A 25,383-nucleotide genomic window follows, 5' to 3' on the forward strand; every position below is an offset into this window, starting at 1 on the left:
GTGCGCAGAGACAAATCACAGAATCACAGAGGGACCTTATGGCTCATCTTATTCCACGGGCTGGGACACCTTCCACTGGAGCGGGATGCTCAGAGCTCCATCCTTGAACGCTTCAGGGATGGGGCAGAGCACAGCAGAGCACGGGGGAGCCTCACAGTGAGGAGAGAATAAACACAGCCCGGCACCCACGGCCGCGGGGACCCTCCCGGGATGGGGGCGCGGGGGTGGCCCCGCATCCCGGTGCCGGTCCCAGCGCCGGTGGCGGTGCCGGAGTGCGGTGGCGGTGCCGGTGTCGGTCCCAGCGCCGGTGGCGGTGGCGGTCCCTGCGCCGGTGCCGGTCCCTATGCCGGTCCCTGTGCCGGTGCCGGTCCCTGTGCCGGTGTCGGGGCGGTCCCGCGGCCGCGGGCGGGGCCGGGCTGCGGGCCGAGGCCGCGCCCCGGGGGCGGTGTTGCGGAGCGGGGAGGCGGCTCCGGAGCCATCGCGCCTGCCCGGCCGGCGGCGGAGCTCGGTGCAGGGGAGGGGGGCGGGGGGCGGCTCGGCGGCGGGTCTGCGGGCCCCATGGGCGGGTGTGTGGGCTCCCACCACGACTCCTCGGGCAGCCTCAACGAGAACTCGGACGGCACCGGAGGTGAGCGGCGGCGCCGGGCCGGGGGGGCCGCGGAGGGACCCCGGGGCGGGCGCTGCGGGCCGGGGCCTGCGGCGGGCGGGGGAGCCGCGCTGTCGCTGCCGGCCTCGGGGCGCCGCGTCCGGCTGTGCTCCGGATCATCCCCCGGCTTGTCCCTCAGGTTCTCCCCCGGATTCGCCCGAACTTTGCCGGGGCGGCGGGGCCGGGCGGGCGCTCGGCGGGCGCTGCCCCACGGGCGCTGCCCCCGCCCCAGCCCCGCGGCCCCGGCGTGGCGGCGGCTGTGCCGGGGCTTCTGCCGGCGGATTCTGTCGCTGGGCAGTGCCGGGGAGCGGTGTCGGGTCTGTGTCGCTGGGCAGTGCTGGAGGGCTCCGAGACGCGGCCCCTGCTGAAATCAAGCCAGGCTGGGGAAAGGGCCTGCCCGGGGCTCCCGAAGTTTGTTTTCCTCGGGCTCCGCTCCTTGTGGTGTGCGGAAAATGATTCCTCAGCTCGCTTAGATCCTGGCACTGCTGCGGGGCCGGGGCTTGTTTTTCAGCCGAGAGAGGTGCTTTGCTCCAGCCTCAGGCGTGCGAAGGGAGCGATTCCCGGCGGCTGGAGATGCTGGAGCAGCGTGGTCTCTGTCCCTCGTGTGCAAGTGCACCCCGGCTTGGGGAGCAAAGCCGGTGTGCAAGCACTGCTGCGATGTCAGCAGCCTTTCCCCTCCTGTTTTTCTCCAGCTAAATGCCTGAATGATTGCTTTTTCAACGCTCTCAGGTTTGTGGACCCCTGATGTTCTCCAGCTGAGCTGTGTATGTTTTATAGTCATTTAAAGTCAGCCTACCAACAGGACACTTGACTTATAAGTAGTGCTCACACATGCAGGGTCCCCAGATTTCAGGAGGAGAATTTCTGACCTAGGTCTGCGTGTTCCCCCCGTGTCTTACAGAATGTTACTTATCGGTCTGGTTTTATTTCGGATGTCCCAGTTGATGGGTGTTCTTTCTATCAGTGACTCTGCTGTTATTCCATAATGTTAAAATATGCAGCACTTGGAGTTGTATCTGAACCAACCATCTGCTGACTAATGCCAGATACAGAGTTCATGGAAATACCAGAATTCCAGCTGCTAAGAACTATGTGGGATTTCACAGAATCCTGGAATACTCGGGGTTGGGAGGGACCTCTGGAGATCATCCAGTCCAACCCCACTACCAAGGCAGGGTCATCCAGAGCAGGTGACAACAGGGACACATCCAGGTGGGTTTGGAATGTCTCCAAAGAGAGAGGCTCCACAACCTCCCGTGGATTTAATCACATTAGTGTCATTACATGGAATTGTATAGCTTTGAGTAGTCTTCCTTACCCTATTCATAAAAAGGGAAGAAGTCGGTTACCTGAAATACATCTGTACTAAGCAGATTTATCAACCAGTAAAAATCTGCTTTTACCAGTAAAAGCAAACCAGTAAAAAGAGTGCTGAGCAGAATGGACCAGTCAGAGAGAAGGAATGGCAGGAATCATCATATACCCCAAAATTTGACCAAAAAAATAGCATTAAAAGCTCCACTGGTGCTTGCCCTGAGATGTGCTTTGGTAGCTAGGTGTTATGAGGTGAGATCATGTCACAGAAATAGGCTCGGTTTAATTTCCTCACTCTTATCTCACCTGTGATATCAAATAAGTGAGATAGGAGAAGCACATTATCAGGGTTTGGGTGATATTGTAAAATAGATTGCACAGCCCAGAGCAGCGTGTGAGGTGGGCAGGCTCCATCCAGGGTTTCTGTGTCCCTGCCTGGTGCTCCCGGGGCATGGCACTGCTGCTGTGGGGTTAAATAACCCATTGTGCCTGTGCATTACAACAGCAGCTGGGCTTTCAAGATGTAAGAGATGTGAAATTCGTGTCAGCTGGCTCGTGTTGATTCATGCTCTCAGGGTAATGTTCCTTAAGGTTGTCTCGCTGAAGTGAGAAGCGCTGAAATTTCACTTGAATTATGAGCTTCTTAGGACTGTCTTAAACAATCAGCTCCAGTGTGCAATAGGCTGTTTTGTAATGCTACAGATCTGTTCCTGCCTCTCCACAAGCAAGGAAGGGGTGGTAGGTTAAGCTGGAAGAAGCTCTGAGTGTCTTCTCTAAACGTGACTCCCCAGATGTCAAAGTCCAGCCTGCGCTGAGTCGGAGCTTTACAAATTCCGCCAGCGTGCCCTCGCCAAGCGTGAAACCTGACTTGCTCTCTCAGGGGAGCTTCTGTCTGGAGGCATCAGCCAATGAACCAGCTGAAGCACAAGTGAAGACGATTTGGAGTCTAGACCAGTGCAGAAAGATGACTTTTTCCTGTTCCCCAAGTGAGGCTCATTTCCTCCAGCTCCGGGGTTGTGACCTAACCTGCTACATTCGCTTTCAGATTGCTGTCAGTGAGCAAGGCCAGAACATTTCTCAATCCTAGGAAGGTGTTTTGGAACAGAAACGTGATGCTTCTGACTTGCCACTGATGGACTTATTTTAGAAAGGCTTTGTCTTTTCCCCAGAATGGAAAAGTTTCTTGGAGAATTGGGAGCGCTCAAGAGATCGATCTGACAGCAGCGGCCGTGTGCGATGCTGGGTGAAAGTGAGAGCCAGATCTCCAGTCTGATTCATCCCAGTTTCAATTTACTGCAGGGCAGTGGGGAGTGGCAAAATCGTGCTCAATTGTGTTACTGGAGTTGAGAGGAGGGTTTGTCACATCCCTGTATTCTCCTCAGTGCTTTTGTCCATGGCCGGCACTTCCCGTTACTCGTGTGCAGCTCAGCAGAGCTGACGGCATGTCCTGGCCACGTGTGCTTCCTTTGTCTCTTACTCTGGGCATTTTTCAAGGTCAGGATGCCTGTGTGTGTCAGGAGAGCTGTTGTGTATCCTCAGGTGTGTCTGCCTGCGTGAGATGGAGCTAATCACAAGCCCAGTTTATTGCAGGGTTCTGTTTGCACTGACCGGAGCAGGAGGAGGCGGTTCCTCACCAAGAATTTAACAGATGCTGCTCTGCCCATCGGGCTGGAAATGAAATGGGCTTTGCAGATTGGTACCAGCTGTTTCATTAGCACTGCTCTTTTTGGCAAGTTCTCATTTCACCAGGATGTTGTTTGGCATAGACTGGAAAAGTTCTTGTCTTGGTGCTCGATGTGTTGTAGCCTGGCAGAGCCAAATTGTGGGTGTCCTGGGGGAGTTATTGGGGACTCATTAAAGGAGGATAAAAGGTGATCATTATCTGGTTTATAGACACAGGTTTTCCCCACTTCATCCCTTTAGCTCAGCTGTCTCCCACCTAAAATTCCAAGGTTTCAGGAGCCGAGCACTGCACCTTTTCCAGCTGTGCCCTGTCAAAGGTGACCGAGTTCCTGCAGGATGGTGAGACAGGGAAGAAACAGCTGCTCTCCAGCCACTTCCAGGCTGTGTGACCTCTTCACTTGTGTTCCTGGAAGAGCTTTGGGCTTGGAATTATCTGCTGGGAAACTCTGCCCTCGTGCCTGTACATCAGGTATGTTCAGTGGAGCAAAATCAGGAGAGCTGTGCCAGCTCCTATCCCCACAGGCAAGTCCTTCCTGGAGAGCTCCTCAGTTTATTTCTTTCCTCTCTTCTGAGGGGAGCAGTGAGAAGGAAAAGGAGGAACCTGTTCATTCTCTCGTGGCGGACTCTGACCCCTCTCAGGAGTCACATATTACTTTGTCTTACCTGGTGAAGTTCAGTGAGACAGTTCCTTGTGCGGAATGAGGGAGAAGCAGGGAATACAGTGTCTGGAAGCACAAGTCATTCCAGATTAAGGCTTTTGGCTGCAGCTGTCTGATTGCTGCTGAGCTCTCCTTGACGCGATGCTCGCCTGCCTGCTGCAGTTCTTATCACCCTTCCTTGGGAGCAAAGATGCTGATTCTGTTTGAAATTTGTCTTCTTTCCTGCTGCCCCCATCACCCAGCAGTGAGAACAGGGCCAAGTGGAAATAGGGCTGCCAGAATGGGAGTTTATTCAAACCATCAATTCCTCCCGTGGAGCTGGATGCGGTGCTGACGCTTCATTAACTCGGAGAAAGGCAAATGTTGTGCTCCACCTCTGCTCTCAGCAACTGGACAACAGTTTCTTAAATATTTTCCTTGAAGTGCTGTGCGGGGCTGCATGTCACATGGCTAATTGGGAGTCACAATAACTGCTTTCATGGAGCTGCTCTGCAAGACTGACCAGGGGAATTTGCATATTAAGCAGCGAGATTTGTTGCTCACAATGGCACTAATACAGTGGGGCTCTGCCTGCCTGGCACGGGGGGGTTAAACAAGCAGCTCCTGACTGAGCACTTAAGAGCATTTGGTGCCTCCCTTTTGTAGTGGAGCACACAAAGAGGCTCCCAGAGGGATTTTGCGGTGGGTTGGAGATGTTGGGTGCAGGCTGTGATGGTTTTTCCTGCACACAGCACCTGGCTGGGCTTCCACTGGCATCTGAAGGAGGCACCTCTGGGTTTCAGGTAGTTCCTGCTGGTCTGGAGTACAGGGCTCGATGTCTTTTGGCAAAAATATTAATAAATCAGAGCTGGCTTTTGCTGTTAGGGCCCACTGTGGGGTGTTTTGTGTGGTTTGGTTTGGTTCTGTTGGGGTTTTTTTAATGGAATAATGAAAAAAGTTTAGCATGGCTCTGAAACTTGCTCCAAATCCTTCCTGCTCCATCCCTGATGTATTTGTAGGGTGTGTAGATGGAGCACTTGGGGCCATGGTTCAGAGGTGGCAGTGCTGGGTTAACAACGATCCTAAAGGTCTTTTCCAGTCTAAATGAGTCTGTGATTTCCACAAAATGGGGGAAATATGTGGGTTTTATCAGGGCTTTGGAATAAAAGTAGCCCTTTATAACTCTGTTTCCTGAGGGCTGGGCACCCACAGCCTCCTGGAGATTATTAGGATCTGGGAATTAGTGCTGACAACTCCTGATAATTCAGTCCCAAGTATTCCATCTCCTGGCATGTTATTCTGATGCTGTGACACTTTTCATTTGTAAATTCTAGATTTGGTTTTGTTTTCCAGATGATAACAAGGAGCTCTCAGAAACTGAAACAAGGTGTTATTTTTGCTGTTAATAAGGGCTGGCAAATGAAGCTGTTTGGTTTCCTTTTTGGCAGGTTCCTCCATGTAATTGTTTGTTTGGCTTCTAGATTGAAGTGATTTATTTTAATTTCTCTGTTTGGGATTGCAGTGTTGAAAACAACAACATCCTCCTTCACTGAATGTTAAATACAATAAATTGAACAGTCATTGTGCTTTGGAGATCTTTGATAAATGGGAAATATTATTAGTTGCCAGTTTGAATAAACTCTACAAAGCAGCCATCCTCTCTCATTGCAGCAAGTAATATGATAGCTATTATTTTTCATGTGAATGTTGAATAATATAATTTATGAGTCACAAATTACAATATAGTTGAAGCCTGAAGTACAGATCTGCCTTGCAGTTAAGTCTTGCAAATTCCTGTGAGTTTCCTTGCATGTACAAAGAAGGGTCAAGTTGGCCTTAGTTGCTGTGGTTACCTCTAAAAAAGAAAGAATATAAATATGTAGAAAATTTGTGGCCAAGTGACCATAATTGAGAAGGGAATATAAATGGGTTTTTGCTGCTTTATCAGCAAAACAGGACTGTGGTAATTGAGGGTGTGATGTAACAATCACCTTCATCCTTTTTTCCAGACTCTGTATAAATGTCTGATAGATATTTAAACAAATTATTTTCAGTTTGCCGCCTTGGCTTTCGCTACCTTTGATGCAAATATTTGAGGTGGGTTTTGATGCAAATATTTGAGGTGGGTTTTTCTCTTAATCCTAATTTTTTTAAAGTTTGGGGTATTTTGCCCAAATCTCGACAGGGAAGTGTGATGTATTGGCTGGTGGGTGCTTCTTGATCCTCCCAATTCTTTCTCACCACGTTCCAAATGACTTTTTGTGGGTGGCTGGTGCAAGATTCGTCCTATCCTGTGGAGAAGCCAGATCCCAGTGCTCCCACAGCCTGGCTTTCCCAACTTCTGCTCTGACAGTAAATATGGGAATTGCTTGTTTTTCCTTCCATGGGCTGCTCCCTGAGCAGAGGCACAGCCGGGTGTGTGGCCAGGAGATTTTTTCCTTCCCAGAGCTGCTGGCATCCCTGTCTGGGGAAGGGAAGAGCATTTCTGGGGGGAAGTTGTCCCTCCCAGCAGCCAGGATGGAGCAGGGAGGTGTCCAGGAGGCATCTCCTGGGTGGTGTGGGTGCCCAACCAGGGAGGATCCTTTGGTTCACCTTTCCTACGTGCAGGAGCTTTTGGGTGGAGGTTTGTGGGGTTTACTGGAAGCTCGGTAGGACTCTTGCTTCTTTTGCAAGAGTCACGTTATGAGTGGTGAGGTTCAGTCACCCAAAATCAGGAGGGAGAGGCATAGGGTGACCTGTTCTGTGGGGGAATAGAAAAGCTGGAGTCACTACCCTGGTTCCTGACAGTCAAATAAAACACTTTCCTTGCACTCTGAGGTTTTCAGTTACATTTTCATCTGCTGCCTCTGTGTTGTCTGGCAATTTAAAGTTGAAAAAACAGAAATGTTCCACGACTTAGGAAGTAAATGAAGTGTCAGTTTTGGTAGGGATTTTTTTTTTTTTTTTTTTTTGGCTAGTTTGTTTTCTTGCTTTTTAAGAAAACAAAAAGGTTTCCCCTCACGTGGGGATTGTGTTTGCAGTGTAATTCACTGTTTCAGACTTGAGTTGTCTATCTCAGAAGAGGTGATGGATCCAAAGCATCCTGCAGGGCTGCATCCCAAAGGAGCAGGAATGCTCATGCCACTGGATGTGGAAAACACCTCTGAGCACAGGATGTCAGCTGGTACTGCACTGTTTGACCTGTGTGCAGGGAAAATGCCTCTTGTGGTTTAGTTAAGGTTCAGCTGGAACCTGAATTTTGCATTTGCTGCCTTGTGGTGACCCTGGCACACTCAGTTTAGTGCAAATGAGAGCTGGACAAAGATTGGGCACAGCAAACTGCATAAAGTGTTTTTTGTTCTGGTTCCCACCTTAGGAGTAAATGAAAAACTCTCTTAAATGCTGAAGGAGGCTGAAGTTTCTTAGACTACCTTAAATATTTAAAATGCCATCAGTCTCATCCTGAGACTTCCCAGCACTGGGAAATGCAAGGGCACTGCAGGCTGGGCAGGTAATACATGCAGGAACAATTATGGGATGCTATCAGTTTGCAGGAGCTGCTCCACATCCAGTTGACCTCCCAGGCCTCATGGAAAACATTTGGAAATTGTCCTTCCTAAAAGCAGAAATACTTCTGGGGATCCTTGCTGCTGGGATTGTGGATTAGAGCAGTTTTAGCAGCTCCTCCCTTCAGCCTTTTCTCAGTGTCCTTTTCCCTTCCCATCTCCCCCTCTCCTCAGTGAACAGGATTTTAAAAGGAAGATTCAAAGCCCTGCTTGAAAGCCATTTGTGGGAGGAGATGGGCACAGTTCTGAAGCGCTGATTTTTCGCTTCTGGAGAATCTCAGACATGCAGGAGGATTTTATATGTCTGTCTCTAGATGTGTGTCTGTGTATAAAGACATCCTTGTGCTGCAGATTAGGTGGAAGGGAGGGGATTTGGGGAGTTTCTGCATGATCTGTCATGTGGTTTTCCCCCACATTCTCCAACATGAAAGCAGAGGCACTTCACAAATGGTAGTGAAAAATGCTTCAGTCGTTTGCAGCAAGGACAGGTAGTGCCCAGGGGGAAAAAATGAGAGGCTGAAATGGGAAAATGCATCACACACGGCCAAGGATTGCGTGGTATCTCTGCACATGTTTAATAGGGAAAGTTCACTCTTAAAACATATAAATTCAGCCTAACATTACCAGCACTTTTCTATAAATAGCTTACTTTTCATCCCCCTGAAATGATAAACATTTTATAGCTCGTAACAGCTTCCAGTTTATAATAATGTATAATAAATGTAGCAACTATAAATAATTCTCTTAGTTCAGACAACAGATTATGGAGGAAGGCAGTTTTCACCTTTTCCCAGAGGAGCTGTGTGCTCTTTGAGAGCACTCCCAGGGCCTGAAATGGCATCGGAAGCAGAGCACAGCACTTTGGGATGGGAAGCTTGTTACCTTTTCTATTTTTAAAATTCAGCCGTGAAGCTCCATGTCTGCTCCCATGCTGTGATGAAGGGCACGGTGGATTCAGCAGAAGAATCTCTCCGTGGCATTTACTTTGTTGCTTTGTTTCCCTGCCACAGAACTCTCATCTCCTGTGATTTCCTGCCTGTGTGGGTAAATACAGTCTCTTTGTAAAAGAGCACCTACAAAATAGCAGAGGGCACCTGCAGCTGCCAAATGCCATTTTCTCCTCTCCACCAGTTGTTTTCTTTGGCCCCATGCTGCTGTGGGAACACCTGAGCCTGCAGCAGAGCATCAGCAAGCACAGGATAATGGCTGGCTGGAGAAAAGGGAAATGATTTCAGGAAAAATTGCTAATTCCCATGCACTGACTGCACAAAGCGTTTCCTGGAAGAGCTGTCACCAAGCACTGCCTGTGTCACGCATGCTGGATTCGTGCCTTCAGAGTGGGTTTGGATGTGTTTTTCTCCCTCTCTGGTGCACACAGAAGCTGGGTATGGCAGAAGAGTGGCTTTAATGCAGAATAGTGAGCTTTCAAATGCTCCTGAGCCTCTCTGAGCCATTGCTCTGCATCCCTATCCCTCAGAGGGGACATGCTCCGAGTGGGAAGGGGACACTCAAATCTTTGAACATGCAAACGTATTTTAGATATTTTTTTAGTGCAGGTACAAATCCCATTCCTACCCAGCACAGCTTTGGCTGCTCCCAGCTTGTTACCACTCCCCAGGGTGGGAAGAGATGGGAAGGAGCAGTTGGGAAGTGTTTTTGGGAAGCAGAGTGTGGCGTAGCTTGGAAAGCACGACGGTTATCCGAAGGTTGGATGCAGTTTCCCTGGCTGGATGTATTCCCAAGGAGAATGTATTTGGTGGCAGCAGGAGTCAAACACATTCAGCTGAAGCTCAGCTGTCCAGTGCTTCCCACTTCCAAGGAGCAGCATTCCCAGATTTGCCTGGGATGTGATGCCAGTGTCCCACTGGCTGAGGGTGAGCCAGTGTCTCCCTTTCCCTGGGCATTTCCATCCTTGCCGTGCCTGGAGTGAGCAAATCTGCTCATGAAACGGGTGGGAAATCACAGGTCCCAGCTGAGGGGGAGCTCTCGGAGGGCTGAAGGAGAGGAAAGCTGTCACAGAGCTATTTAAGCTTTATGTTTTTTAAGAGTTGGATTTCACTCGTGAGTTGCATGTTGATGGCTTGGCTCGGTGGAACACGTAGCAGACTGATTTTTTTGTGTGTGTGATTTTATTTTTTTTTTTGCTCTGTGCCCACAGAAGTTCGTTGAAAGCACATGGGTTGCTATAAATACAACTGCTTCTAGAACAAAAATACCTTCTGTGAAGTGCTGATCAATATTGGATATTATCCTGAGACAGGTTTAAATGCTCATTTGAGATGAGTTCTCACACACATTTGTGTGTTTTTCACATCCACGGATCTCCATTGTGTGTTTAGCCAGATCTAAAAGTAGTCCTGGTGCGAAAAAAGCTCAAATTTCACCAGAAAACCACATGATTATTGCTTGACTGAAGTCACACACTTCCAGTCAGGCACACACTGGATGGCCCAGCATGGATGTTACAGCAAAATCCCATCACTGCCTTAGTGCATCCCCAAAAATCACATTCCTTGTGTGCATCCAGCTGCTCTGTTTATAATACAGTGCTAAAATAGCTCAAAAAATACTACAGGCACGAGTTTGGGCTTTATCTGAAACTCCTGCAAAGTAGAACAGGGAATACATGATTTTAGTCTGGCGTCTGGGAATAAAAAAGGAGCAGCAGCATTGTCAGAACAAGTGAGCGTGGCTGTTGTGGTTTGGTGTTACAAGGCAGTACCAGAATAAAAATCCTTTAGTAGTAAATAATCTTTTCATTCTTGAGCTCTACCTCATAATAGAGACTTTCTAAAGCAGTGTAGGCAGAGATTATTTTCCTGTAAACCTCTGAAAACACTTGAACTGTAGTTGGGGTATCATTTTTTTCTCCTAAGTAACACAAACCTTTAGAAAATGTAACAGGTTCTTCACGGCTGTTGTTGGAGGTGAATCTCAAGGGCTGTATGTGCTTTGTCTCCCTGGGAAGTTTTGTGCCCTTTCTAAGTCTCCAAAATCTTGGTGATGTAGGAATTAGGTTTAAGGTGAGGAGGAGAAGTCATGGCTTTTGATTAAATTATCACTCTGGCAGCTTGAAAATTGAAATTTTAGGTAGCTTGAAAATTGAAATAATCTGCTGGTTTGTGGAGTGTTGGTGCCCAGCAGCGGGGAAAACACAGTCACCCAAATTTCTTTTTTATCCTTAACATGACAGCAGTGGGTGGGCTCTAACCACTCCCCACTCCCAGCCTTCATCCATCCTGGGATCAGTCACGATCAGTTCTCAGGGAGCAACTTTTCCTCAAGAATTTTTAAGTAACCTTACTTAAATTGGTGCTTACCACAACTTCTTCACAATATTGCTTTGGGTTCCTTTATGAAATTAATTTTTCCTGCTTTATCCATCCCAAAGAAGGTGTTTTATCTTAGGAATGCAACTGCAATTCTTTCTGACTCTGATCATGTTTTTTCTGATGATTGGTGTGCTGCAGGAGTGGGAAGGAACAACATTAGCATTTTATCTTATTGTGGTGGGAAGCTTATTACCAAGAGTTAATCATTTGCATTGAGCTCACATTAGTTAGGAAAATACTGTAGATATTTGGGGGTGGGGGAGGAAGCATTTTGGTTCCTGCCAGTGTCCTGCTTTAACATCTCTTGGCAGCTCTGTCCAGAGGGATGCTGAGATCTTGATCTGATAATCGAGCCTGTTAAAAATCTGTTTTCTTAATTAGTGACAGTTCAGCTTCAAACAAAGTTCTGCAAAGTCCAGGACGGCAAAGGTTTCTGTATCTCTGCTTCAGTGCTGTGTCAAGCAGAATATTCTGGCTTAGAAATTCCACCAACTGATCTAATCTTGCCTTGAAACTCTTTCCAGGTTTGCCTACTCAAGGATTCTGTCGCTATCTGATTGCTCTGCCTGCCAAATTTCCAGGCTGAATGCATCTTCCATTGATGAAGTGCATTTCTCTCTGCTCACTGCATTCACCCTTCCTCCTTTCACATGTCTCGTTTCATTATTATGAATTAATCAGGGGATTTTTTTCCAGCTGAGGGAACTCTTGCCATGCAATTCAGGTTTAGGGATCTGCACCATTTCTTTTCCTGTGTTTTGAAACTTTCCAACTTTTTTGGTTTATGTTGAAGGTTAATAAATGAGGAGCCTTTTTTCTCACAGAACATTTCCTATCAAGATATTTCAGCGGGGACTATTGTGTGTTAAAGGCAGTTTTGATGATACAAATGGGGGAGCTGTGTGGATGCTGCTCACATGGGAACATTTTTTAGTGCATTTTTCTCCTGCTCATCCTCAGCTTTTACCCAGGTCTGAAATGTGGCCCCAGTTCTCCTGGGCTGGGCTTTGAGGTGCCTTTGTTCAGAGCTGTGGAATCAGCACTTCCTGGGCATGCTTTGCTCATTAGAGCACAGTAATTAGTGAATTTGCCATGGACTTGCATCCAGCCATTCTTATGAATTCTTTTAACTGCTGCAGTTCTATCAGCAGGTTTCCATGCGTGGGGTTTTATTTCCCCAATGCTTTTCATGAGTTCCTTTACCTAAACAAAATCGTCATACCTGCCCTGAAAAGCCATGGGAGAGGTGGGCTCTTGTTTCCAGATGCCTGAAATAAGAATCTCTTTTTAATAATTCTCATTACCAGTCAAACTTCTCATCCTCCAGTTTGAAACTACTTTCCCTTGCAGAAAGGGGAGCAGGGGTGAGAAGAGGCTCTAACAGTGGAGACGTCTGCTTGAACTCAGAACTTTTTTAGCAGAGCTTTCAAGTCCAGTATCTTCACACACTTATTTAATCTGCTGTTACATCAGTTATGTCTGAAATAATGAGTAAAAGTAGGAAAAGTGCATCTGGCCTGACAAAGAGCTCTGCTCTTGCTTTGGAGTGGATAACACAGGAGAAATAAACTCCTTGAGCGTTATGGTGAGGACCTTTTTAGAAAGGACAAGCACAGGCCATGGCCAAGAGCTGCTCCAGCTCTTGCTGGATATGTCACAACTGAGAGCGTTGCCAGCATCATCGTGGTGCTGCCAGTTTTGAGCCTGCCCTGAGTTGTGGAGAATTAAATGTGTTTTCAGTCAAATTCTGCGATCCCTGCCTTGGAAAGGAAGTTACTTAAGGGCTGTTGTGTGTTGGAAACACTGAGCAAGCATCGCTCAGGCCATTAATAGAGCTAAAGCCTCGTGTGCTCAGGGACTTCTGAAAGAGATCAGATTAATTTGCTAAAGGTGGAAAGGCTCTGGCTGCTTTAATCTCGTTTCATTTCAGCAATTTAAATGAAGAGGGCAGTTTCCTGTGCTTCTTCCAAGGTCCTTCCATCTCACCGAGAGCAGCAGAAGTTGCTGTCTGTGCTCGGCATTGCTGGGAGGAGGAGGTCTTGATTATGTTCCAGTTTGGGGGATTTTAAGAGCTTAGGGTTGGATTCACTGGCCCAGAGAAGCTGTGCCTGCCCCTGGATGCCTGGCAGTGTCCAAGGCCAGGCTGGATGGAGCTTGGAGCAAGCTGGGGTAGTGGCAGTGTCCTTGCTTGCAGCAGGGGGTGGCACTGGATGTCCCTCAAGTTCCCTTCCAACCCAAACCATTCTCTGATTACATCAATAATCCTTGACCAGAGACTGTAACAGGGCTATTTTTTCCCCAAGTACATCCACAGGGGGATAAAAAGGCCTTGAAAGGATGAAGTTTTAAGGTTGCTTTGTTCAGTGCTCCCATTTACAGGATTGGGTTGGTTTGGGGTTTTTTTTCCCCTGGATGTACCAGACATTCAGATATTTATACAAGTTGCAACAAAGGCTTGGACATTTTTCATTTTAGCTTAGATTGCTTTCTAATTATCTGAGCAATCCACTGATGTCCTTATCTGCTATTACTTGTGTCAAACTCTGGGATAAATATGGATTTCTTAACAAAATATGTACTTGAAAGGTAGGAATTCCTTACAGCCAAGAGGTTGGTCGTGTTCCTACCCCAAATTCCAGCTGCTGAGCTTTATCCAGCCGTGAGTGCTGGAGTTTCTTGGGGGATGACTGTCCAGGAGAACACAGAGAAGCTGAGTTTCAAAACTGAGTGTGAAAAGTTAACTTTGCCATGAAAATCTACCCTGTAAAATAGGGCTGAATAAAGCAGCAAGTATTGTGAGAAATCCAATTTCTTAGAATAAATCTGTGTTTATGTGACTTTCACTTTCACTTCTCTTTAAACCAAGCAATTGCCTTTCAGTTTTCCTCAGGCACCTGAGGAATGTAATATGGAAGTGTAAAATTAAATCATTAAGATAATGTATGTTTGGGATGTGTGACAGGTAAGATTCCTATTTTCAGCTTACACTGAGCTCTTAATTAACTGATGAGCTTAAGCAGCTGAGATACAGTAATAGTGCATTTAGTTAATTGGCTCATGTGAAACTTTATCCCTGCCAATAACTGTGACACTGGAATAAATTCAAGACATGGTGTTAGATCCTTCAGCTAAGCTAATTTAATCGTTGGTCATTGCAAAAACAGTCTCCAACTTGGAGGCTTTGTTTTTGTTCCTTCCCTCCTGGAATTTGTGACTGCTGTGCTGGCAGGAGTTACATGGCAAGCATGCCATGTCCAGCCAGATAGTCCTTGGGAACATGGAGTTGGCCATCTGTCCTGTGCATTCCACCTTGAATTACCCAGATTTCAGGGCTTGCTGGAAGGGTTTCATGCAGCAAAGCCAGATGAACGCTGTGCTGAGATGGGACCTGAAAACTCTGCTGCCTCCTGAGCTCCTCCTGAGCAGATTTACTTGAGGGGAAAAAACAGAGAAAGATGGAGAGGGAAGTTTACAAGAGCATGGAGTGACAGGATACAGGGAATGGCTTCCCACTGTCAGAGGGCAGGGTTAGATGGGATATTGGGAAGGAATTCTTCCCTGTGAGGGTGGGGAGGCCCTGGAATGGATTTCCCAGAGAAGCTGTGGCTGCCCCATCCCTGGAAGTGTCCAAGGTTGGGGCTTGGAACACCCTGGGGTAGTGGAAGGTGTCCCTGCCCATGGCACAGGGTGGAACGGGATGAGCTTTAAGATCCCTTCAAACCCAAACCATCCAATGACTTTATGAAGTCTGGGTTTACTTGTGATAAAGTAAATTCCCTGGTGGCATCATCCAGAAGGTTCAGCCCCATGTTTAAACACACTCAGCACGAGGGCCTGCTGAGGAGGGTGTCCTGGCTGGCTTTCAGCACGCTCACACCTCATCAGGGTTTAAAGAAAATCATCAACCTAATATTTTTTGTCATTCTGGCAGGGTGAAAGATAAGGCTGCCTTTGATTATTTTCTTTATCCCCGAAAATTTTGCCAGTGTTGGAAGCACTCATGGTGTGTTAAACGCAGCCCAGATGTCCAACAGATGGCCCTGTGTCACTTCCCCGGCTCAGAATTTGTGGTGGCCTCGTGTGGCCGGGCTGTGGCTGCGTGACAGAGGCCAGCAGTGGCCACGCCGCTCCCATGGCTCAGGCCAACATAAAGCCAGGCTTTGTTTTAAGCCCTGCTGAGCCAAACCCTGACTTGGCCTTGCTCAAAGCACACAGAACTCGCCTGTCAGTGTGTGGGGAAGCATTTGGGATTGGAAGGTTTTTGATGCTGCTTCTTTTCCTTGGAGGTGTCCAAGGAAGGTCTGGAGGTGGCACTCTGGGCTGGTGACAATGGTGCACATTAGTCACAGGTTGGACTTGGTGATCTTGGAGGTCTTTTCCAGCCTCAGTGATTCTGTGATATAAGCCCCCAGTAAACTTTAAATCATTTTATTAGCAGTTCATGCAGCTGCTTGCTGTGCAGAGGTCAGAGGGAGAACATTATCAAGGAGGAAGGGAATTTGTGAGCCTGAACTGTTCGTTTGCAGCTCGAACTGGATGTTTCCTGGTGTTAAATCCGTGCTGCACGTGAGCCTGGAGCAGTGGGCAGTGCCCTGTCCCAGCAGTGCACCAGCACAGGTTATCCAGTCCGGAATTCACCCTTTCCACTTTTATCTGATGTGTCTAAAGTTCCCCTGTTAACTGACTGGACAGCGAGACACAGAAGGCTTTTAGTACTTTAAAAGTGAAGTTGTTGAGTTGCATTCTTCCTCAGAAAGCGCTGGGGTGGTTTTATTTTCCTTTTAGATAAGCTCTGTGCAGCTTCCCACTGCTCTGCCGTGCTCTGTGCTGCACTTGCTTTGCGTGTGGGGCTGCCCTGGTGCCAAGCCCTCAGCTGCAGTTGAGTTCTGGCTAAGCTGCACGCTGCAGAAGTCACAAGAAACGTGTACTTGATGCAGCCTATCCTAAACAGAATATTTTTCGTGTTGCTGACAGCTTCCTTAATAGTTCTTGTCATAGCTTTTAAAAAAGGGAGCCCAGTTGTGCGCTGTAGATGGTGCAGATTAAAGGTCTTGGTGCTTGCACACTTCGAGTTGGGAATGGGTAAATCTTTATCCCGTGCTGTATCCAGCTGAAAGCATTCATCTGCCAGAGATAGGAGCAGTTTAAATTCCAGTGTAAACAGTGCTGACAGGTAATTGTGTTGATAATGTCTGTCCCCCGGAGCTACTTCACCTCAGCCCAGGAGGCTGGGGCCGGAGCTGAGCGCTGTTCTACAGCTCCTGCTGCTGGTCCTGCTGCCTGGGGAAGCTCAGATTGGGCCTCCAGGATTCCTGTGCTGGGAAATAACAGAGACAGATGGGCATCCCCTGGCCTGTGCCCTGCCTGGCAGGGTTTCTTTCTCATCCCTGCACACCCCTTGACTGAGGTGTTCCCTCCCTGAGACGTTTTTCTCTGTCCAGAGGAGCTGTTGTATCAGGAGCTTAATCAGGATGATTGAGAACTCCTCTGCTTGTGCTTCCAGCAGGAGGCTGGGTGGGCAGGCAGGACTCGGGAGTACCCACAGAGCTTTTGTAAATAATAATCAGAGAAACACAGAGTGGTTTGGGTTGGAAAGGACCTTAAAGATCGTCTTGTTCAGGGCAGGGACACCTTCCACTGTCCCAGGCTGCTCCAAGCCCCAATGTCCAGCCTGGCCTTGGGCACTGCCAGGGATCCAGGGGCAGCTACAGCTGCTCTGGGCACCCTGTGCCAGGGCCTGCCCACCCTCACAGAGCACAATTCCTTCCTAATATCCAGCCTAAATTCTGCCCTTGCCAGCTGGCTCTGGGCTGGGAATGCACCTCATGTCAGACAAAATGCACTGACCTGGTTTCAGTTCCTGTGTTGTTCAGGATGTCGTGGTGCAGAGCAGGCACCAGGGCTGGGGTCATCTGAACAGATCCTGCCTGTGCTGGGATGAGCTGGGATCTCTGGATCCAGAATACCACCGAGGGAGCAGATTTCAAAAGCTGAAGCTTTTATTTCTTGCTGTAACACCCCCGGCTCCTTTGAGGGATGATGAGTGATGAGCTGCCCAGAAATCTCCTGATTTCTTCTGCAGTTCCTGTTGAAAATGATGGGAGAAATGGAAAATACAGTGTAACAGCTGGTAATTAGAGTCAGTTTTTCTCTTTGTCCAGCTCATTCATATACCCTCATCCTCTCATGTTTTATCTCCCATGCTGAGAAGCCTCTGGATTGATGCAGGAATGTTTAACGTGTAGGCAGAGATAAGTTGTGCGGGGAGGACTTGTCCAGAGCTGCCTGGAATTACCAGAGGAACTTTCATTTTACTCCCTGCAACTTCTTCTGGGCAGTTTTTCATGTTGGGTAAGAGCTGAGGAGAGCCTGGAGGAACAGGGAAGGATTCCCTGCTCCTCTGAGCAATGCTTGGTGACGTCCCTCGTGCAGCACTGGGGGGACAGCGCTGTGTGCCAGCCTTGGAGCACTGGGGTGACACCAGTGATTGATGGTCCCCCTTGTCCCCAGAGGCACCACATCCATCATTTAGCACCAGCACATGGTGTCTGGCACGAGCACCAGCCTGCCTTTAAGTGCTGCTGCTCAGCCTCATGTCCCTGCTGATTCTTCCCCTCTCCATCTGATTTTTTTTATTTTTTGTTTATTTTCTTCCTTTCTTCACCCCCTTTCAGGTGGGAGAAAGGGGAAATTGCCCCAGGGGTTGGGTGGTGGGTTTATTTCTTGTGTGCAGATGTGTCTCTGCTGGGTTTGCTGCTCTGAAAAGCTTCACAGTTTTGTTACTTGGCTCAAAATTAATGCCTTTGCCTACACCTTTATAATACTGCTTTGAGTTTGTAGCCTGGTGTTTCAGCACACAACTGTTTTAGGGTATAACTTGAATTCCTACCAGGGAAGTAGAGTTCATTTTACCCTGTGCAGTCTCATAAAAATCCATCAAACTCAGTTTCAAACATTATCTTTATATCTGTCTATCTGTATTTATCTACACACAGCATTTGGAAAGCTCACACAGGCTCCCTAGAAATGTTCATTCATTTCCTTGTTAGGAAAGCCTAATTGTCCTAATATTTCATTTTTAAGTCTTTACCACTGTCTAGTTCCACCTCCTTTCCAAAATCCTCTTCTTGCCTTGGAAAAATGTGACCACCTTAAGAATAAAGTTGCTGAAAATTAGCAATAAACAGATAAAATTCTGCCATTTTCCTGTTGTTGTGCTACTTAATGTAATTTAAATTGTGTAAGCCTATGCTGTTTAATGTAATTCAAATTGTCTGCTACTTAAATGCAATGAATTTTCCCTTCCTCCCTCCCTGTTTTCCCTGCTTTTCTGCACTTTTCCTTTGTCCTGGCTCTTGCAAGCACCGTTGTAATTCAGGATTACACCGGAGAACGACGCAAAGAAAATGTTTAGGGTGAGCTGTGTGATACTGATACCAAATTGCAAGACACCTTATGAGGAAATTGGAGCAAAATGGATTTAAAATGGGACTCATTTGATGAAGCAGAGAACTGCTCAGTGATTGTGGGGAGGGGAGCCCTTGGGACTATTACTAAAAGAAATTTTATAGGTAGTAAACTGTTATTTGCATTTCATTTATCATAGAAAAATACTTCGGTAGGAGCCGAGCCTCAACAGGGAAGCAATCTGGTAAAGAAAATAGTTTTGATCATTGGTTCAGTTTGTAAAACATTTCCTTAGCTTCTCCTGGCTGGCTTTAGGTTGTTCCCAAGGTTTTTCCAGCTGTGTCTCCCTGGGTGGATATCCCTTCTCCTGCTGGGGCTGTGAGTGCTTCAAACCAAACAGGACCTGGCTGTTCTCCTCCCTGGCCTGTGCAGCTCTTGGTCTGTGTTGTTCCCTTCACAGTTCATCGTTTCTGTCCTCTTCCCATGGACAGCCCTCAAATCCCATCTTTTGCACTGACAGCAGCTCCTGAACGTCTCATTCCCATTCAAGAGATTGTCGTGGTGATTTTTATCCTTTTCTTGGGCATTCCTGCTCCTTTCCTCACGCGTCACTCCAGATCTTTTCCAGCTCTCACCACTTAAGCAGTTGGCTTCATCTCTTGGATATTTTCTTAATCAAGACAAAGAAAAAAAAGAAAATATTATCAGGTCTTGCCAGATTGTCCTGTTACAACATTTCCCCATTTTGATCTGGGAATATTTGCCTGTGTCTGCTCTTAAACTCGTGTCCCACCAATGGAGTGCCCCTGCCCAGTACTTTCTGGTTATGTGTCCATCTTCCCACAAATCTGCAGGGATTTGGAAGCACAGCCAGGCCCTGTTCTTGTAATTCCAGGATGCAGCTGCTGCTGAATCCTTGGAGATCAACAGCCTAAAGTGGACCATGTCCAGTCCAGGTGTCTCCTTCTGGGTTTTCCATGCCCTGGGTGGGTTCTGCATGCCTGGAAGTTTTTCCACCACCAGACTGGGCTGGTTTCCTTGCTTTTTACAAAAGCTGTAAAGGACTAATGCTGCAAGCAACATATGCTTGTGTTTCCAAGGGAAAGGAAGGAATTTGCTGTGGAGCACTTGCAGGGATTGAACAGCCAAATTTACGTCCTAACTTTTATTTTTAGAAATAGGTGAAAGATGCTTGAAGGAATGGGGTGGGAGGGAAAAGCTCACGTAAGGCTGATGACAGCAGAGGTGTTTCCACAAATAATTAGGATTTTAGCTCAGCTGCTTCAGGGCTGTTCCAGGTGTGGGGTCTCATACAGGGTTACCTGGCAGGGCAGAAACTGGGGAGGAGGAAGATCCAGGTCACACCTGAAGCAGAGATCCTGCCCTTCTCTGGAGCTCTGAGCTGTCCCATGGCTGAGCTTTGTGGTGTTTGATTTGACAGAAAACCCTTTGAGGCTGAAATACTCCCAGTTTGATGATGGAGTGCTGTAGTTCAGGGGTGTATAAATTAGGAATTATGGATTGTGTAGCTGGATATTGGTTTTTAATACCAGAATCTTGTGGTAGCAGCTGCTCCTGCTCATCTGGTCGCCCTCGGAAGAGGCACCAGTGATATCCACAGTGATATCCACAGTGATAGCGATGTAACAAACACACCAGCTGTTCAAAAGAACTTCCACATAGACATTTTTGACATTCTGTTGAGAAACTGATTTAAATATCTGGGTTTATCTGCATAAGCTCACTCAAAAGGAGCGCAGATAACCTTACAGATTCATTGCTTTGATGGGAAGCTGCGGGGAAGGGAAATACATTTACAATTCAGGTTATAAAACAGTCTGCAAGGATTGGAGAAATACATTTTTCCTTCTGAAAAAGACGACTTTGTTGATTGCCAGGAGTTCAGTGGGGCAGACAGGAGTAGCTGCCTCGAGGATCCCAGGGTAGCACTCTGCCTGTGAAGGGAAAACAGGTTAGGCTGCTAAATCCTACAGATGGCACAGGAGCAGCCCATGGCTCGTGTGCCACTGGTTTGGGGTCACTCTGAGGTGTTAAACAGAATCATTAAGACTGGAAAAGAACCCCAAGAGCTTCTGTCCAGTGTGTGATCCATCATCATCACCTTTTCAAGCAGATGTTGGCAGGGGCTGCTCAGGGAAGTTTGGACTCCCCACCCCTGGAGGTGTCCAAGGAATTCCTGGAGGTGGCACTCAGTGCTCTGGGCTGGGGACAAGGTGGGGATTGGGCACAGCTTGGACTTGAGGGGCTGGGAGGACTTTTCCGACCTCAATTCTGTGAATTTCTTACCCCTCTTTGCCGTGCACAGCACCACCTGCACGCCTGAACTGTTGGAACAACAACCTAACTTATTGTGGAGTGTCGCTGCTGATCTTTTACTTTTTGAAAAGTAGACTGGCACTGATTTCCACACTCCCTTCTAAATAAATCCCTTGCCAAAAATACCAACCATTGCCCTCTGCTGAGATGGTGACTTTGAGAATTGCTTCAGAGAGAACGTGCTTTCTTGGCATTTATAAAACAATTCCTGCTTTCGAGCAGGGTATTAATAATTTCTTACTCATGTCGAAGTGATGTAAGATGAAAAATTAATGGGGACGCTGCTTTCTCTTCTGGATCTTGCAAGCTGGTGGTGCCTCTGATGTGTATGGTCTTAAATGAAGTCAAGGTTTCCTTTTGAGCTCTAATTTCCTTCCAAAGTGAGGAATAGAAAACTGACACTGTAAATACTTTAAAGTGGTTCCGACTGTTGATGTTTGTTTCTTTATCAGCTTTGTTAACAGAAAAGGGAAAGTCCTTTGATGTGGTCCAAAAGTTTGGTTGTAGAAATTCTCATGTTTTGCTTTGGTGACTAAAACATGGCCTAGAAAGAGAAATATTTGGGCCCTTTTACACATGATTTTTTTTACATGTCCCAAGTTTCTCGCATCCTTTCTGCCCCATCTATCCACACAGCTAAAGAGAGGAATATTTCTTCAGGAAAGGCATAAAGCTTTTTGGGGATCCTTGAAGCACTTCTAATAAACGATAAACACGCCAAAGACCTTTTTAAATACTGGCTTGTGGTGAAGCCACATCGTGTTTAAAGGCTTAGTCCTGAGATGGATGGCTTGGTAGAGTGGATTTGGCTTTTGAGCCATTTCTAGCGCCACTTTATTCCACCACTCTTCCTTCCAGCTTGAGGAAAAAATGAATTTATCACTGGGTTTATCATCACTGCTGTCTGTGTAGGAAGGATGGGATCTCCAGGGAGGAGTTCTTGGAGGCTGTGAGGATCTGTGCCTCTTGTGGAGTGAGGAGCAATAAATCTGAGTGCTGTCTTGGGCACAGTGGGAAGCAGGGAGAGGAATGGGCTGTTGGATTTGCAGTGGGGCTGCGGGAAGTGCCTTTAACCTGCTTCCATAATTCATGTTTGGGGACAAGGAGAGGGCCCCGTGGGAGAAACCAGCATTCACCGAGTGCACGTGCAAACAGATGTGAGCTAAAGCGGAATGGAAAGAAAGATGCCCGCTGACCCAAATTTCTTAAGAGTGTCCTGTTGTGTCTGGCTGAAGATTTCATGCTCTGGCTGCTAAGCCGTAATAAGGAAACAATTCCTTGCTGGAGTGTTTTCCCCCATATGTTTTTGCAATTTCAGAATATCCAGTGTTTAATGCGTGCAGGGCTGCCTCCCTCCCCACTGTCTGAGGCTGCCCCAGCAGCATCTCCCAGGCTGCGTGTGCTCAGCTGGGCTTTGGACTGGGAAAGGCTGGGCTCTGCCAGGAAACTTGGTGTTTTGTAAACACTGGGGTTTGCTGCTCTGAAATCTGCTAAACGGTCAGCACTGCTTTGAAAAGCAAATGGAAGCAATCCCGTGGAAACAAAAAGCAATTAAGTGTTTGTGGTCACTTGAAAGGATTCAGAAGTTTATTATTGTTGGGTTCTGCGTGGGATTTGGAGGGACAGCTGGGGTCGGTGGATGTGGGCCATGCAGTTGTCATTTGCTACTTTTAATTAGGAGCTGACTTTGTTTCTGTGCAAATCCTCCAGAGGAGGCCACCAGGATTGGAGGGATGGAGGAAAGGCTGCGAGAGCTGGGATTGTTCAGCCTGGAGAGGAGCAGCTTTGGGGTGACCTCACTGTGGCCTTGCAGTGCCTGAAGGAGCCGCAGGAAAGATGGAGAGAGGCTTTTTATAGGGGCTTGGAGTGACAGGACAAGGGGGAATGGCTTCTCACTGACAGGGAATAGGTTCAGACTGGGTATGAGGAAGAAATTCTTGGCTGTGTGGCCCCATCCCTGGCAGTGTCTAAGGTTGGACGGGGCTGGGAGCACCCTGGGCGAGTGGAAGGTGCCCGTGGCAGGGGGTGGCACTGGATGGACTTTAAGGTTCCTTCCAACCCAAAGCATTCTCCGATGTTTTTTAATCTAAAGAAAGCTCATTCCTGTGCCTAGGTGGCAATGTCACCTCACAAAATCCTCTTTTCCATGACTTACACCCCACGTTCACAGACTCTGCCATCCTGAGTTATCAAAGGAAGGAGGTAATTCTTTGGTCATGTGGGGTCAGATTGAATAAGGTTAAACCTTTTTTGGGTGTATGGCTTAACCTCCTGTGGGTTTTCTGTGAACTTGGAATCTCTTGCTCCAACACCAGGCACTGATGGGGAAGTGAGCAGGGAGTTTTAATCTATCAACTTTATACCTGTGCGATTACCTTCAAGTGGCCATTACACAAAAATAGCTGTAGATAAAGCAAAACAAATAGGTTTGTGTTTATTGAGGAGGAGGTAAATTCTGTTTAAACCCTGATGGATTCCTGGGTTTCCACGGGAAATCAGCAAGCAGGAGGATACATGTGCACAAAACCAAGGTCAGATCCTAATTAAAAGTAGCAAAGGACAATTGCATGGCCCACATCCACATCACCTCCCTTCTCCTAAGCTCCAAGGTGGTTTGACCTCTTGGGAAGATTGAGGAGACTCTGAGTCTGTTTCTGACCATACAAGAAACTGGTAAAAACATAATTCTCTTAATAAATGAAAATTGGAATGAGCATTGTATAAATAACGCCCCTCTTGCTGCATCACTTGGGAGGCGACCAACAACACCGAGGATTGCCTGGGAGCAAACTCAGCTCTGTAAATCCTAAACAAAATAACCAAAAGCTGATTTGGTGCTGTTCTTTCGATGAATTCCCCTTTCCCTTTCTCCCCCACAGTGGCTCTCGGTCGTAACCAACCGCTGAAGAAAGAGAAGCCCAAATGGAAGAGCGATTACCCCATGACGGACGGGCAGCTCCGCAGTAAGAGGGATGAGTTTTGGGACACAGCCCCGGCCTTCGAGGGCCGCAAGGAGATTTGGGATGCCCTCAAGGCTGCTGCCCACGCCTTCGAGAGCAACGACCACGAACTGGCACAAGCAATCATTGATGGTGCAAACATAACACTACCACATGGTAGGTGCAGCTCGGGAGGACGTGGCCTCCCAGAAAGGGGGAACAGGTTGAAATAATGATGTTTCTACCCCAAAAATCAGTGGATGGAATGGTTTAAAATATCTGGGTTTCACTGTGGGTGTGTTCCTGGTTGGAGTTTCCAAGCACGTATAGAGGGACCAAGAAAATCTGCTTTTTTTTTTTAGAGTTCCTGCAGTTGGAATGGATGATCTGGTCCGTGGGGAATACTCAGTTTGAGGCTGATCTTTATGGGCAGCTCCTGGGACTTGCTGTAATCTCTTGGAACACCTGGATGCTCCAAGGCACGATTTTCATAACTTTTTTTCCAGCTTCTCTTTGTAAGGAAGTAGATTATTTTTCCCCTCTTGATTTTATGGGTTTCTTTGGCACTTGAACTGTTGGGGATTTTTTAAAGTTTCTCTTCTGAAGAGTTTGGAAAAATTTCCCAAAAATTTGGGGCTGGCAGTCTGCTGTTAGATCCTGTGTGAGATAAACTGCTAGCTCGTATTTTGGGTACTTTCCCCTTTGTTTTGTTACTCAGAATTCTGCTGGGTGGGGTTTTTTTTCAAGCTATTATTTCCCTCACTCCACAACTCTGAAATTAATCATTCCCCCATATTCCTAATAGAAATACAGTGAGAGGGGGCTGACAAGAAGTTACTGATTATTTTAAGTCACCATTCAGATAAATGGAAATAATGAATAACTCAGAGATTGCATTTTTGCAGACCTAAGGGAGTTGCTGCATTGTTTTTAGTTGCTAAAATAGAAATAGTAGGTGCCAGGAAAATTCAGTTTATATATGGGGAAGGTGGAGTAAAACACAGGTTACCTTTCCCTGGGGTCTCTTCCTCACATCAGGCTGCAGCTCAGCCCTCAAAAATTGTCTTTAATGTGGGAAAGTTCCTCTCTGGGAGGGTCTGAGCCTGTTTTTGGCCATACAAGAGACTGGTAAAAACAGAATTCTCTTAATAAATGAAGATTTGGAACCAGGAGCAGCAAGAGGGGATATTATTTCTCTAATGAATTTGATGAGCCCCCATTAACGAGCTGTTTTGGCAGTGTTGGGTTGTGCATTCAGCTGAAATGTTGCACGAGCACAGATGAGCAGCACTTGAGGGGAAAACATTAAATTTATGGCATATGAAGAAGGTGTTTGGCACGTTGAGACTCTGCTACCTCTTGTTAGAGTGGCATAACTGTGAGGGAGGATTTTAAGAAATGGCAGAGTTGGAGCAGTTTAATCCTGCCTGGAAGTTCCAGTCTGGCTTTGGGGTCAGAGGGGAGCCCCTTGTGTGTCTCAGGAGAAGACAGGATGTGTAATGTGGAGTTTCAAGGCTCCCAGATTTGGAAGAAAATGGATGT

General features: G+C 47.3%; 1 protein-coding gene across 2 annotated transcripts in view; it reads left to right on the top strand.

Moving 5' to 3' along the window:
* Positions 1 to 527: 527 nt before the first annotated feature.
* UBTD2 (ubiquitin domain containing 2) overlaps positions 528 to 25,383 on the top strand; it is a 40,563-nt gene continuing 15,707 nt past the window's right edge. Inside the window, exons 1-2 of one of the 2 annotated variants that reach the window (XM_048319932.1) lie at positions 528 to 628; positions 23,782 to 24,018. In XM_048319932.1, the coding sequence (XP_048175889.1) occupies positions 559 to 628; positions 23,782 to 24,018 (307 nt within the window). In that variant the 5' untranslated portion in view covers positions 528 to 558. Of the gene's footprint in view, positions 629 to 4,927; positions 5,085 to 23,781; positions 24,019 to 25,383 lie in introns of those variants that run through there. The other variant, XM_048319934.1, reaches the window with a different exon arrangement.

This window comes from Corvus hawaiiensis, chromosome 15, assembly GCF_020740725.1.
Source record: "Corvus hawaiiensis isolate bCorHaw1 chromosome 15, bCorHaw1.pri.cur, whole genome shotgun sequence".
Lineage (NCBI taxonomy): Eukaryota > Metazoa > Chordata > Aves > Passeriformes > Corvidae > Corvus > Corvus hawaiiensis.